The sequence below is a fragment of the Ailuropoda melanoleuca genome, chromosome 3 (genome assembly GCF_002007445.2).
Source record: "Ailuropoda melanoleuca isolate Jingjing chromosome 3, ASM200744v2, whole genome shotgun sequence".
Classification (NCBI taxonomy): Eukaryota; Metazoa; Chordata; class Mammalia; order Carnivora; family Ursidae; genus Ailuropoda; species Ailuropoda melanoleuca.
The window spans coordinates 95,931,649-95,946,111 of NC_048220.1; the positions used below are offsets into that span (position 1 = coordinate 95,931,649).

A 14,463-nucleotide genomic window follows, 5' to 3' on the forward strand; every position below is an offset into this window, starting at 1 on the left:
GAGCACGCATAATTTAAAAATTGCTACAAATTGTTTTGGTGGTAAGGTAAGTAAAGGCCTCATTGAAGAAGTGCTGTGCTTTTAAGCCCTAAAGTCATAAAGACGGTAGAGATGAGTTGAAAAGCCATCCAAAAGAGAAAGACTAAGATTCAGTTTGTGTATAGGATTGGCTTGTTATGTTTAAGAAAACAGAGATGGATTAGTTATGTCACCAGGTGGGAAATTTTAGAAAACAAAGCTGGAAAGTTCCTGAGATCAGGTGCTTGCATATTAGGAACAATAGCTCGTGCTAATTGACCTACTAAATTCTTGAAACGTGGTGAAAGTTGTGTGTCCAGAAGATCCACTGGGCCACAGTGAGAATAAAATCATTCAATAATTAAGAGCACGAGTCTAGGAGCGAGCCATGTGAACTTCCAGCCCAGCTTTTGTAACTGATCCCTGCAGTAAATGAGCCTCTAGAAGTCTGTTTCCTCATCCACAGTGACACCTTGGGTATTGATGTGTAGTAAACAGGATCATAGTTACGAGAATTCAAGTAGGTTGTTTAGATAAAGGGTTGGCTACAGTGCATGTAGTTAGTGCTCTGTAAGTGCTAGCCTGTATGATTAATGTGTAAAAGACAGACTGTGGAAGAGAGAGACTGACAGCAGGGACGTAACCTTAATAAGCTACCAACACACTCCAGATGAGAACAGACGAAATCCTGAACTAGGACAGTGGTGATGGCAAGTAAAAAGAGGACAGTTACACAAGATGCTTCAGAGGCATAAGCGCCTTTGTGATTCATTAGAGGTGGGAGTTAGAGACATGACTCTGAGTGTTCACGCCTGGCTCACTGGGACAATGATGGTGCTGTTCCCAGATGCAGAGCAATTATAAAGACATGATGGTTCGGAGGAGAAATCATGGATCCAGAATCTGTTTTGATAGACTGACTATGAACTAAAAGTATCCTTCAAGTCTTATCAATGTACCACCAAGGCAATATTTTCCTCAAATATGATACAGATATGACTGGTGGTAAACGAGATGATTCAGGTGGTGGATGCAAAGATTGTCAAATAGATTTACATGGTGAGAAGATTCTTTCCTATGAAATGATCATTCTACTCTTCTGTTCACATCAATGAAATGTTTTGCTTTAGTGACAGCTGCACTTTCCCATTTCTCTAATACCTTTCTTTCTCTCTTTTTCAATATACTCAATCTGCAGAGCACAAATATACACACTTAAAATTTAAGAACATTTGTTTGCTTTTCATTATATTTTTCTATCAACTTTTATTGTGTCAGATGCTTCTGCTTTTCCCCATTATGGTCCTAATATAAGGAACCAGCAATAGAGTCACTACTTGGGTATAACAAAGTCATGAGAGATGGCCTTAAATGAACGAAGGTTAGAAATCCCTGCAGATCCCTAGGTCAGATTTTAGACAATATTTTCACTCAGCTTTGACCAAGGCTTTTTAAAAGGACATACATTCACTGTAAGTCGAGGAGAAAAATCACATTGTAATAAGGCTAAGATTTAAAACAAATATAAATTTGATCTTCTGATAATTTCCCAAGAAAGTTGTTTTAATAACTTCCTAGTAGGTATTAACTACTTATAGAGCTCTGCTTTGAAAGTAAGAACAGCATCAGAAATCAAACAGTCATGCAGAAACTTCCAGTCATTACAAAATCAATCACAAGAATCAGGCTGCCTCTTAGCTTTGGTGTTAAGCTTCGGTTCAGTCCTTTCTCTCCGCAGGTGCAATTGAAATGGTGCACACACAAAATACAAACTAGCAAGAGCAAGGAGTGAACAAGAAGACCGACATGGAGGCTAACCACCATATTAAAATTCACAGAGTTGATGCAATCAATTAAATGATATTACTCAATATCAAATCTGATATCAGTGAAGTTTTGCTTTGATTTCTTCAGGAAGATTAATAGCTTCGTGACACCTTGGTAATTTTTCTTGCCATGCTTTAAGTAAGTAGATCATTTCCTTCTGGAAATATTTCTTGATTGACAGTAAATACTCTAGATCATTCTCAGTATGAGTTATTGGGGAGGTAATGATGTTAGGCCCTGTGATATAAAGCCAACCCATCCCTCACCGCCATTTGATTTTATTGCCCCTCTGGGATCAAATGACTAAAAAGACCTGCTAATCATCAATTTTTGGGTTCTGTTTTAGGGTGCTTCAATAATAACAGAAATATGAATATACAATACAATTTAATGCCCAATTTCTCATTCTGGAAGCATGCAGACTTAGAGATTATTTTTACACATATTCTTCCTTTCACAGATGGAAAACCAGTTCTAAGGCAATCCTGAATCTTTTTTGGGGACCAAATAAAAGACTGTTCTAGTACTTGATGTTCAGGATTTGCAGTGAATAAGGGAACAGAAGGCCACTTTTCAAAAATATACTCAAGCATTTCTTTGACCTTCTTTTATATTCTTTTTGTAAATTAAGAGAGTTGAGAAATCTGCAAACACTGTCGATAACAGTGTTAGGACCAGATAGCTCTCATTTGGAGGATGATGGTTATGAAGATATAATCTTAAATTTCTATTTTTTGTGTAGATCCTTAATTTGTTTCTCTAAGTACAATGGACCAAGGCCTTATTCCAAATCAGTCAACACAAAAATATGTCCTATGAATTTTGGAAAAAATAAATCAGGTATGTGTAAATAAGTCAACAGAAAACAACTCACAGAAACACACCATCAAAATACATGTCTTGATAGTAAGTTAAGAACGCAATGTTTATATTTGAACGGGGACATAATTAGATTCACATAATTTAAAAAAGAGTAGCTAGAATAATCTGTGTGGAGGGTTTTGTAGAGGGTTTATATTGGCCACCCATGAGACAGATCGGGTCTGGAAAACTGTTTAAATTACACCACATGGGTTGCTAAATCAATTCAATTAATACCGTTAAAAATCATACTGATATAAAGATTTTTAGCTTCTCTTAAGAAATCTGAAGTCCTGACCACATTAGGTCCCATGCACACCTGAGAATTATAATTAATATTAGTAAAAGCTACTATTTATTGAATGCTCACTAAGTGGCAGGTATCATTCTAAGCATTTTCCTTTTTTTTTTTTTTTCCCCTTCATACACATAGTTTGCCTGTGATACCGGTTTTTGTTTTGGTCTACATTAGGTATCTGGGAGAGTTGATCCCTGAGAAATACAGTAATTTTCTCAATATCTATAAGTGGTAACTGATAGAGCTAGGATTTGAAACCAGGCCTGTCCCATATCCATGACATAGGTAATTTAAAATATTAAATTACTGAATGGCGAATCAGTCCATATCCTTTATGATCACGTTTCTGCATTGGTAGAAAGTTAATTTTCCCTGTGTGATTACTTTAAATGCTATTATTTCAATATACCATGAAACCTATTTCCTAAAAGAAACATTACACCTATACCTAATATTTTCTGCTTTTAAAATAATTGCTACTCATTTTTGCTTAAAGAAATTACACAAATAATTTACTAATCCAATTTTACTCCATTTTGTTTCAAATTGATTGAATCCATTTATATTTATCTATTATGCTAAAATACCAATTATAATTTTTCTCTGGTAAATTAAAACATTTCATTTAATTTTCTGTATATCATTTGCAGACAGGTAGTGAAAAGCCTTCTGAATTATACATATCCCAGAATTTTAACTCTGGAAGGGGTCACTTAAAATTCAAGTGCACCTTACCGGAAGTTGTCTTCACTACTTCAGTGGTATTTCTCAGTCCAACAAATGAAAATTGATAAAGCCTCCAAGATCTTGTGTCACCCACTTCAACAGAACTACGCTTCCATTGGTAGACAATTTCTTCACGTGGATAGCCATCTGCCATGAGATGGGAAAGCACACATTTAAAATTATTTATAAATGAACATCTGTAGCAACCACCTTCCATGAAAAAGACACTGAGGTAGGTGTGAAAGAGACTGATTTATAAATTAGAAGAAGATCCTGAACTAAAGAGCATCACAATAGAAAAAATAAATACAATGACATCTTCTCCCAACAGGAAGTTCAAAAACTATGAGGTCAAAATTACCCTTGAAAGTCACTTAATTTGCATAGAAGGTATACTATACATGGTTTCATGTATACTATATGCATACTTTGCATTGTCTAGGGTAAGATATAAAAAGTAGACAGTATATAAGCAATAATACATATGCAAGGCATTATTTCATGATGAAGGGGAGTTAACAGGGCAAGGTATTGACAGTCACGCAAAAACAGAAAATAATAGAGAGGAGCAGACTCAAATGCTGCTCCAGGGCATGCCCTTGGAGTGGAAGGTGACTGGGAAAAAGAACCTCAACTTACATTATTCTCTCTTTCTCAATTTGTTGGGACTTCATTTTAATATATGCAGAAGTTCTACTTATTGCAATTAAGACTAGTAAGTAGAAATGCCCCAGGGAAGATACCAATGAGCATTATGTAGATTCTGAAGAAGTTATCATGTTCAGCCAGGAGAACAGAAAGCCTTCATGAAGGCGGTATTGTACTGATAATGTAGTGATTATCAGTACCATTTGCTGGCCGTAATACCTTAGATAAGTTTCTTCATTTTTATCCCAAATTATTTGTTTCTTTATGGGGATCATGGTAGTACTTATTTCATGAAAATGATGGTCAATGTGTATTTGTTGAATGGATAAACATTATTAAGTTAATTGTAGAATAAACTCGAGTAAGGGTGCCAGGCTGGCTCAGTCAGTAGACCATGTGACTCTTGATCTTGAGATTTTAAGTTCAAGCCCCACGTTGGGGGTAGAGATTACTTAAAAATAAAATCTTAGAATAAACTCAGGTAAAAATATAGATAGATGATAAGCAAAACTAGACATCATCTAAACTATTTATCTAGTAATAATGTCATATAAACCTGAGTCTTAATTATGGAGGCTGATTGACTACTTGGAATAAAATCCCTATGGGTCTTCCTTTTCTCTTCTTTTGGTCCAAGTAGTTGTGCAGTATGTGTTTATTAACTAAGATGAAAGAATAAGAAAGCATGATCCCCAGATTAGCATGGAGCAGCGGTAGTGGGGGCAGGATGTGCTGAAAACTGAGAAAGAGAAGGATGATGTTAGGGAACTTCCTATGGAGAACATGTTGGTGATTTAACTTCTTTGAGACCAATAAGGAACATTAAATAGTGTTGGGTTCAGAGGACAGTTGTCCACCAGTGACCTAAAGACACAGAAATCATCAGTTATTAAATTTTAGCTGACTCAGAAGAGGAGTAGTCCTAGTTGGAAATTAATAGAAATGAAGTCTAATCTCCTAAAGCTTGGGGAAGATTTTACTTAAAAATATTCCATTCTTGGATAAAGTAAAACATATGAAATAAGATTTATAACGGGAACTTTTGTAAATAGATGATATACAGTGATATTTTTCCTCTGGTTCACTCTGGAATTGATGTAATGATGAACAGATGATTGTTTTTCTCATCATTGATTTTTTTTTAAAGTATAGTTATTACGACTTAGTTGACTTTTATAAGTCTGTTACTTCCTGAGAAATTCTATTTATAGAAACATAAACTTAAAATTCATAAGCAGTTTTTCATTCTGCCTAGTATGCATGTTGGCAGACCAAAAATAAGTAAGAGGTGAGCAACCTAACATGGGTGCTGAACAAATAGTGAGGCAAACATCTGGGGGAAACTGAAGCTTGGTTTTGGCTCAGGCAGAAAATATCTATGAAGGTTACTAAAGCTTAATTTGTTTCAGAATCATCATGGGTCCTCTTGGTATATTGTCTATTATCTGATAATAATAATAATAATGATTAATAGAGCTTTTTACTGAATCTTATTGTGTGTGAGGTAGCATACCAAGCATTTTACATATATTACATCAACAAAACAATATTGTGGTGAGGCAGGTCTCCTAATCTTTATTGGGCACCTGAGAATATGGACTCACTGCAAGGCTTAGTAATTTGTTCAAGTCCACAGTGATGGAGTGGGGATTTCAACTAGACCCGTAAGACACCAAAAATTAGTCTTCCACTCACTCGTAGATAGGCAGTTGTAGATGTTGTTTGAACTCCAGATGGAGAAGGTAATTTTCAATTTTGCTATCTTTAACAGGTGTACTAAAATTGAAATAAGCAAATGACACTGTTGAATCTATGTACCTCCTGATGTGTAAGGGAGAAAATAAGTAGCAAATATTTTGCTACTCTTTTCTCCTGCACCAATGGGGGTTGTGCGTCAGTGTGGGGATAGGGCAGGGAATAAGGATGTAAAATCCACCGTTATACCTTTCCATTGTGGCCAGGCCTGTCCACAATGGAAAATGTCTTCAGGCAGCCACTGTGAATTTATTAAAAGTTCATACACCAGTGAAACCCACTTGTAATTTCTTATAAAATAGATCCTTTTGCAGGAATCACTGTAATAGGGATAAAACTGGTATTATGATGAAAGTAACTGTCAAAATCTTCAAAGTCAACAAATTGCTTGATTATGAATTCTCTATGAGTCTCCCAATTAGTTGGCATTGCAATTAGAAAACTGTTGGTGAGAGAGGATACAGAACACAGAATACAGAATGAGATTACTTACAGCTGGAGAACTCCAAGGGGCAGGAATGTTCATCCATCGGAAAATTGTGTAACTGCAGTTGGCATTCTGCATCAATTGTCAACCTAAATAGAAAGATAGGAAACCTAAATGGAAATCGTTTAGACATAGTTTTAAGAATGTACATTGGTACAATTTTTAATGACTATTCTTCATCTTTATTCCTCAAGAATACATCTCATATTCTTATTGATAGCACAAGGTGATTCTCCCTGAAGAAACCCACCAAATCCAGGAGAAAATTACTTAAGACTTAATGTAGACCATTTTCACAGACCAAGCGATGGATCTCATTGAAAGCAACTCCATTTTTTCCAAAATTTATGATCACATAATTTTTTTGACAAATTAATTGCACTCATGAGAGTGTTCGGTGAATATATTTAACTTAACAGAACAGTATTAAGAATTTAAGCTCATTTATTGTTTGCATGTAAATGAATAATGATAAATTCTCAGATCTTATCTGCTAATTAAAGCAGAACCTTCTGTTTATAAGTACTTGTTAGTTGTTAGATTTAAATTACTATATGTGACTTTTGAAATACTTATATTTCACAATGGAGTAGTATGCATTCTTATAATGGAACACTATGAAGCCATAAATAGGATGTTATACAGAAGAATATTTAATGGCAAACAAGAAATGTTAAATACACATACACAGACATTAGAAAAATGTTTGCCAGTGAATCTCAATTAGATTGCATCTGGGTGCTTATTAAAGATACAGACTTTCTGGATTTCAATATGGGCTGGGACTCTAGGAGAGAGAAATTTAATGGAGATCCAGATGTTTTGACCATCTTTGGAGAAGTATGAATATATTCTAAAATTATAATGGTGATGTACAGATGATTTTTAAGATTTCTTATTTGTTAGCTATATATCTTACAGGTATTAATCTTGAAGTAAAAAAATATTTTATAAACATTTTTTAAGATTTTACAATTCAGCATAATTTTTAATTGGGGAGATTTCATTTTTCTATGGTATAATAGGACAGTTACTGATCTTAAATATAAGTAATAATAATATGAGCCTTTAATCATCTATGTGGCAGTAGGTATGGGAAATTGTTCTCTAATTTAGTAAGAGTTATTATGGCTTTATTGTATTTGAGCTTGTCCAAAGTCACAAAGCTAGCAGCACAGCTGAGATTTGAACTCAGGATTATTTGTCCCCAAAGCCACAGGTTTTAATCATTGTCACTCAGTAATTATATGGTCTTCCAAAGGAAAGGTTAGTTTTATTTGTAAGTGAAATTATAATTAAATTTGATATTTTACTATTTTCAAATTAAACTGGAATTAAAATTAAAAATAATTTAGAGAGATTACAGATACAAAGATACATATATTATCTCTGCACACACAAATATTCATAACTTATTATAGTTTAGCAACGAGAATAAAATCATCTCCTGTATAGAATCTCAACTCATTCAAACTTTGAATCTCATGAGTGGCATTTTTGAGGTGGTTTCCATAATTAAATATTGTACAGAGAGTCTACAAATTAAAAGAAGTGAAAAAATGAGTGTAGTTATGAGAACAATCGTGGGACTTGGGATAGTGTGAGTGACTTAATATTTCAAAAGCAAAACTGACTCTGATTTATCAAACTTTATTTTCCCCTAGATTCTAATTTCAGTCATTACCTTATCTCTCACATTTAATGAAACCCACGATGAATACAAACTATATGCCATGGATTTCTTTCGTAATTATGGCCATTTTTCCTAGTTACTGACATAACTCTGATAAAGGTTTTTGAGCCATTGTAAAGTATTTTATTTTGTATGCCAAATGTTATATAAGGAATAAAGAATATGCCACAAGAGTTTTTAAAAGGAATCATTTTGAAGCGAGAAGTTCCAGGATACTAAGATCTATAAGAATCATATTATTCATAATATCTTTTGTGATTCTATAGATCAGGCTGCACGTGAAGTACTTTACATATTGGCCCATTTAGTCCTTATAGTAATACTAGAAGAATCACTCTATTATATTTTTTATAGAATTTAAAGAAATGAAGAGAGTTTGCTCAGACTGTCTTGGGTGGGGGCAAGAACCATGGGAGTGGTGGGTGCCCCCTTTCCAATAATCTCTATCAATTCCTACCTAATTTTTTTCAAATAAAGATGTAACCAAGTAAAAACATCAAGCTTACTAATAAAACTTTGAAATACATCTTCTAGCACCAAGACCCCTGCAGCTAGATAACTGTCCCTAAGTCCTCTACATACAAATCTGGAGAGTTGCCCTAATTCATATAGATAGTAAGATCCTGGTCTAAGAACCAAAGCCAGATTTGTCTGGTTCTTAAGTCTACGTAATTATCTATTATGTTGTTTAATAATATACTCTCACCCATGAGAAACCTCAACATCAAAATATTTTAAATACATGTCAGTATTAAGTGCTAAGAAAATGGCATAATTTAAGTAGAAAATCTCCCAACTGTTACTTAACATTTAAGTTCATAAAATAAAAGATACCCCCTTCAAATTATCTCTAAAGAAGAATATTCCCAAAATAGCCAATAAATCAAGTCAAATAGCCTATCAGAGTAGTAGCGCAGAGTGGGTGCTGGGAGACAGAACTCATTGTATTTGCTATCGTGCAGCTAGAAGAGAAGAAGCTACAAGAGACCTCCTCATCAAAATTTCTACTTTAGCAATGGTTTCCTTGGAAACAGAGACATTTCCTAGCATAAAAACTAGTGGTCCCAAGGATAACTGACTGTGTTTTCATTTCGTTATCTTAAAGTAGCAAGACACACATACAAAAGCCAAGACTGAGGCAAAAACCAGGTATCCTTAAAGACAAGGGAAATTTCATGGTTTGCGAGAAAACCGAGTTCTCACCTCAGTCACAGAAAGTAAGTTCCACCTATGAGTTTGAAAAAGCTCACTGATAAGAGAAAGAAAAACTAATTTTGTACTATCACATACTATTTTGATCACACGTGCCCTGATGCAGGGTTGAAATTTCTTTCATTCCTCTTAAGAGTGTGTAGTTGATCTTTGTTTTATTCCCAGAGATTACTCCTTTCCTTTTTCAAAAGCATACCTTAAGGTGTAGAGGACTCGACCATCATTCCAAATTCTCAGCATCCTATTAGGGGTAGTTATCCAGTGTGCATCAGCCTTTTTGGAGTTTCTGAAGAAAGTGTCTGGAATCCAGATTTTCCCTACCATGTTGCTATTCAATCGGAGGACTTTGATGGTGCTGTTAAATTTCAGACGTCTGTCATACCACGTTTGGGCAAAAAATATGTCAATTGTATATTCCTGTTTTTTTTTTTAAAGAAAAAGGTGAAATAGAACATTTTTCACACAATTGTATTATAGAGCATTTGTTTATATTTATCATTTGTATTCGCACTGCTGATACAAAGCAAAGCTCCTTTAGTTTTGAATAATCCAAAAGAAAATGAAAGCTTTGCTAAGGAGACTCACCCATCTTTTGTAGACAGATTGATAGTTTTATGAAAAAATAGACCTGTTTAGATGAATTCTAGCAAAAGATCATAGTTGTGATATAATCATTTGCACTGAGTGTCTCTAGAGCAGCTTTTCTTGTTCCTTTGGGCCAGCTCATTCTTTGTTGTGGGGACTGTGTTGTATACTTTAGAAAGCCTAGTAGCATTCTTAGCCTCTATGCGCCAGATGCCAGTAGCACCAACACCACCACTGCCACTCCCAAGCCCCCGCATATTGTGACAGCTAAAAACATCTCCAGACCTTGCCACATGTATCTCTAGGAAAATAATCAGCCAGGTTCAGAATTCACTGCTAAAGAGTGAAGACAGTCCATAATATTCAAAATAATCCTAAACTGGAGCTCTGGAGGCTCAGTTGCCTCATAATAAAATTGGGATCTTTAAGAACCTATCTTGTTGGGACACCTGGGTGGCTCAGTCAGTTAAGTGTCTGCCTTCCATTCAGGTCATGATCCCAGAGTCCTGGGATCGTAGTCCCACATCCGGCTCCTTGCTCAGCAGGGAGCCTGCTTCCCCTTCTGCCTGCTGCTCCCCCTGCTTGGGTTCTCCCCCACCCCCCCCGACAAAAAATAAAATAAAATAAATAAAATAAAATAATAAAATAAAATAAAATAAGAACCCGTCTTGTTAGGAAGTGTGAAGATGGAAAAGGGGAACACACATCAAGTAGTCTGTGTGGTGTCTGGCAGATAGCCAACACCAAATGTCAGGTGACTTTTCAATATTTATTACTATTGTAGTTGTTCTTTTCTCCACACAAGAGGAAATGAACCAATTAAAAAATAATCTTTCCTACGGTACTAACTACATCACAAAGCACGTTCGCAAAGTGCTATAAGAAATGATTACCCTCAAATATATATCACTGAAGTGGCAAATGCCTGACTTCAATCAAAAGAGAAGTGAGTGTGATGTGAATTCAGACCATTAGACCTGGAGTCAGAGCACCCAAGTTCTGATTTGTCGTATATAGATATTCTTTAACATTATCTTATAACTTGATTTAAATGGTGTCTATAAATGAGAAAATTGAAGAAAAAAACTCAATGTACTTAGAACATGAGAGCTGGGCAATGAGAATCATCCGTATTTCCTATTCCATCCCATCAACCCACCACTATTTCATAACGAAAAACACAAACAGGGAGATTATTTATTTGCCCCAAAATACACAGCCTGTCAGCTTCAGACCCAGAATCTTCTTCCTTTGCCTCATTTGCATTGTTCTGTGTTATTTCTTTGCATCTCCTGCTGTGGTATCTTATTGTAACTAACTACATTTCCACTAGGGTAAGCCATATCACTTAGTTCACCACTTAGTTCCATATTTGTAGTCTACAAACAGTAAGAAGGGAACCTATTTTATGAAATTCTTTGTCAACTAATTAGTGATGTGCCAGTAGATAAAGTGATTAAATAACTTCTGATCAACATTTTGGCAAGAAGGAAAAAAAAAAACACGCACAAAAATAAAAGCTTTAAGGTTCATTGAACCAGCATTTCATAAAATGTGGTCCTGGGATAGCAGTTCTGGGAACTAATATTCCTGAAATTAAAAGTTCTAATTAAGTAAACCATCCACATAGCTTTTTCTTAAATATTTGTAATTTGCATTAGAATGCTAAATATACTGAAAATTTTAGTTATAAGGAAGACCTGTGTTGGTATTTGTTTAATGGTTAAGCAAGCAAACTTACTTGCACGGAGTAGGCAGGTGGTGGTAGACTTTTTTTTATCACCCCAAATGAGAACACTTAAAGTTTCTCATCTCCCTGACTCAACAGAGTGTCTTTACTGCTAGCTTGGTAAACACTATTTCAGAATTATACTATGACTATGTCATGTTTGTTAATGTTATGTTATGGTTAGGGTATGCTCTACTCTATTCTATTCTAGACTCCAGTCTAGTTTCTTATTTCAGATTCAGACAGGAAGTGCCATACAAGAACAAAACTACATTTATTGTTACATCTAATCCATTATTTCTTCTGATAAATAATTCCAATTTGAAGCAAACTACGCCCTCTCCACACCATCAAATTCTAAAAGTTAGTGGAGTACTATATTTTATTTTCTAATAAGCTATGATTGTTGAATTTTAAAAGTATACCATTTTTACAAAAAGTAGTTTATGTACATATGATCACATTTAATTCTCATAACAAATTACAAAAAATAATTAACTTCATATTGCAATAAAGAAAAAAGAATCTGAAAGATTGTCTCTCCCTTATGATTTTTTTTGTTGGCATATTTTTGCAATTTTATGATGCCACATCTCCTAATGTGTTAACAAAATAGACAATTAGACACTTACCATATTGATAGCGTTCACTGGACCGATGCTATTCACATACATGTCTGTGTGAATTAATGTTGGTTTCACTGTAAAGAGAATGATAGATATGTGCATGTGGGGAAGCACAACATTGTAATGTTTTAGCCTGTGTTATTCTAGAAATAAATTTATTTTGCTACATTAGAAGTGATTTATTCACAACTAATTTGGTGTAACTAATTCACTACATTTAAAGAACTCTTTGTTTCCCAAAAAAATCTCCTTTTTAAGCATGTAAATGCAGTAACTAAGCATATTAGAGTTTGAAACTGATTATCCTTCAAAATTAAATTAAAAATAAGAAACAAATAAAACACTGCTCAGATTTTCTTCAACCTTCTCTCATATATCTCAGATATATCTCTAAGCCCTGGAATCTATTTGGGTATGGTAACCTGACTTCACCCATGTAGAAAAAAAAAACTACTTAGTGATCTAGAAAAAAATATGCATTAGAAACATGAAGTAGACATGAAGAGCAACAAATATTGTGAATTGTTTTTGAAACATTGCCTTCTGTTGATTCCTTTCATAACCACTTTATCCTTATACACCTCAACCAACACAAAATCAATCTTCCTCAATGACTAACTCAATTGTGTGACTCATCAAATAATATGAGGAAACCATACGGAAACCCAATACACATCTATTTGTCAAAGAGGACTGATTAAAAATCATGTATTACATCCATGACCAAATGGACGTACTCCATTTTCATTTAAGATTTAATGAACAAGGATTCGCAGTATCATTCTGTGCTTCAATTCAACAAGTACGTTTTTCTCATCTTTATCCACTCTCCCTGAAAGTGCCATGCCATAATTTTCTGTGTTGGATTGAATTCTTCAGTAGTCCCTGCATCAATGCTCTGCATTCACCCCAATGGGGCTACTCCACTGCCTCTGAACTTCGGGCTTGACCATCTGACTTGTGTTGGCTAATACTACATGGTCAAGGGAATACGCTAGTTCTAATCTCAAGCATTAAGTCCTATGTATGAGGCTCTACTTTCTGTCTTGCTCTTTGTTATTTTCATGAGAAGGATACTCTTAGCTAGACTGCTGGTCCCAGGAGTAGAATGAGAATATAGGTTTCTTAAATGAGCAGCCCCAACCTGGCTTAATTTAAACTAGACTGCCCCTCGCAAAGTGCTAAATAAATGCTTATTATTATCATACGACACTGAGATTTGTGATGTTTTGTGACACAGCAGTAGGTAACTAATATATCCTTTATTTACCATTATTTACTTGTTTGTTTTTGATGTTACTTCATAAAGAAGTTGTCACATTCCTTCTACAGCCTTTGTCTAAGATATCTAGGAGAATTTGGATTTCCAGCTCTCACAGCTCACTTAAAGATTATCAATCCTCTTTCCTCATTTTGCATTTATCAAGGGCCCTTCCACCCTGATGCCTGAATGCTACTTATACATTCTTTATTTTTAGAGCATATAATGATCATTTAAGTATTTCTGGTTATTGAAACATACGAATGTTTTCTTCTAATGTAGTAGGCATGTTTTCTTCCATCTCTACATACCTCCTATGTCAGGCCGAAGTTTATTGTCATATCCTTCCAGGAGATTATTTAAGATGACAGTGACATCACCTTCAGGAACCTTTGGAGTCAAGACCCATGTTTTGTTAGAAGCATAATCTTCGTAGTCATCATCAGATTTTTGGCTAGTGAGGCTAAGAAAACAAAAAAATTGTTCAGAAAACATATAGACTATATCCAAGAGGACTTTTTACTTACAGACCACTGGGGAGAAAGGAGAAATGAAACAGGATTACAGGAATGTATTACAATGGATGATAGTGAAATTTTTCACTGAGGCTCCATCTAGCTAATTAAACTGCACAGATGTAGATTCAAATTTATTAGTGTACTCTCCAATTTCCAGAATGCTCTGTCTTCCCATCTATAAGTATACCATGTTTTACAAGTGATTTTTCCTTTTCCATA

The 14,463-nt window shown here is 34.8% G+C and overlaps 1 protein-coding gene across 2 annotated transcripts in view; it reads right to left on the reverse strand.

Annotated features, from left to right (window-relative positions):
* The window catches only part of GABRG2 (gamma-aminobutyric acid type A receptor subunit gamma2), a 96,870-nt gene that overhangs the window by 56,841 nt on the left and 25,566 nt on the right, over positions 1-14,463 (reverse strand). For both annotated transcript variants that reach the window (XM_034656768.1, XM_034656769.1), the window contains exons 2-6: positions 14,038-14,189; positions 12,472-12,539; positions 9,722-9,942; positions 6,627-6,709; positions 3,740-3,877 (exon numbers count right to left, since the gene is read on the reverse strand). In XM_034656768.1, coding sequence (XP_034512659.1) covers positions 3,740-3,877; positions 6,627-6,709; positions 9,722-9,942; positions 12,472-12,539; positions 14,038-14,189 — 662 coding nt within the window. The remainder of the gene's footprint in view (positions 1-3,739; positions 3,878-6,626; positions 6,710-9,721; positions 9,943-12,471; positions 12,540-14,037; positions 14,190-14,463) is intronic.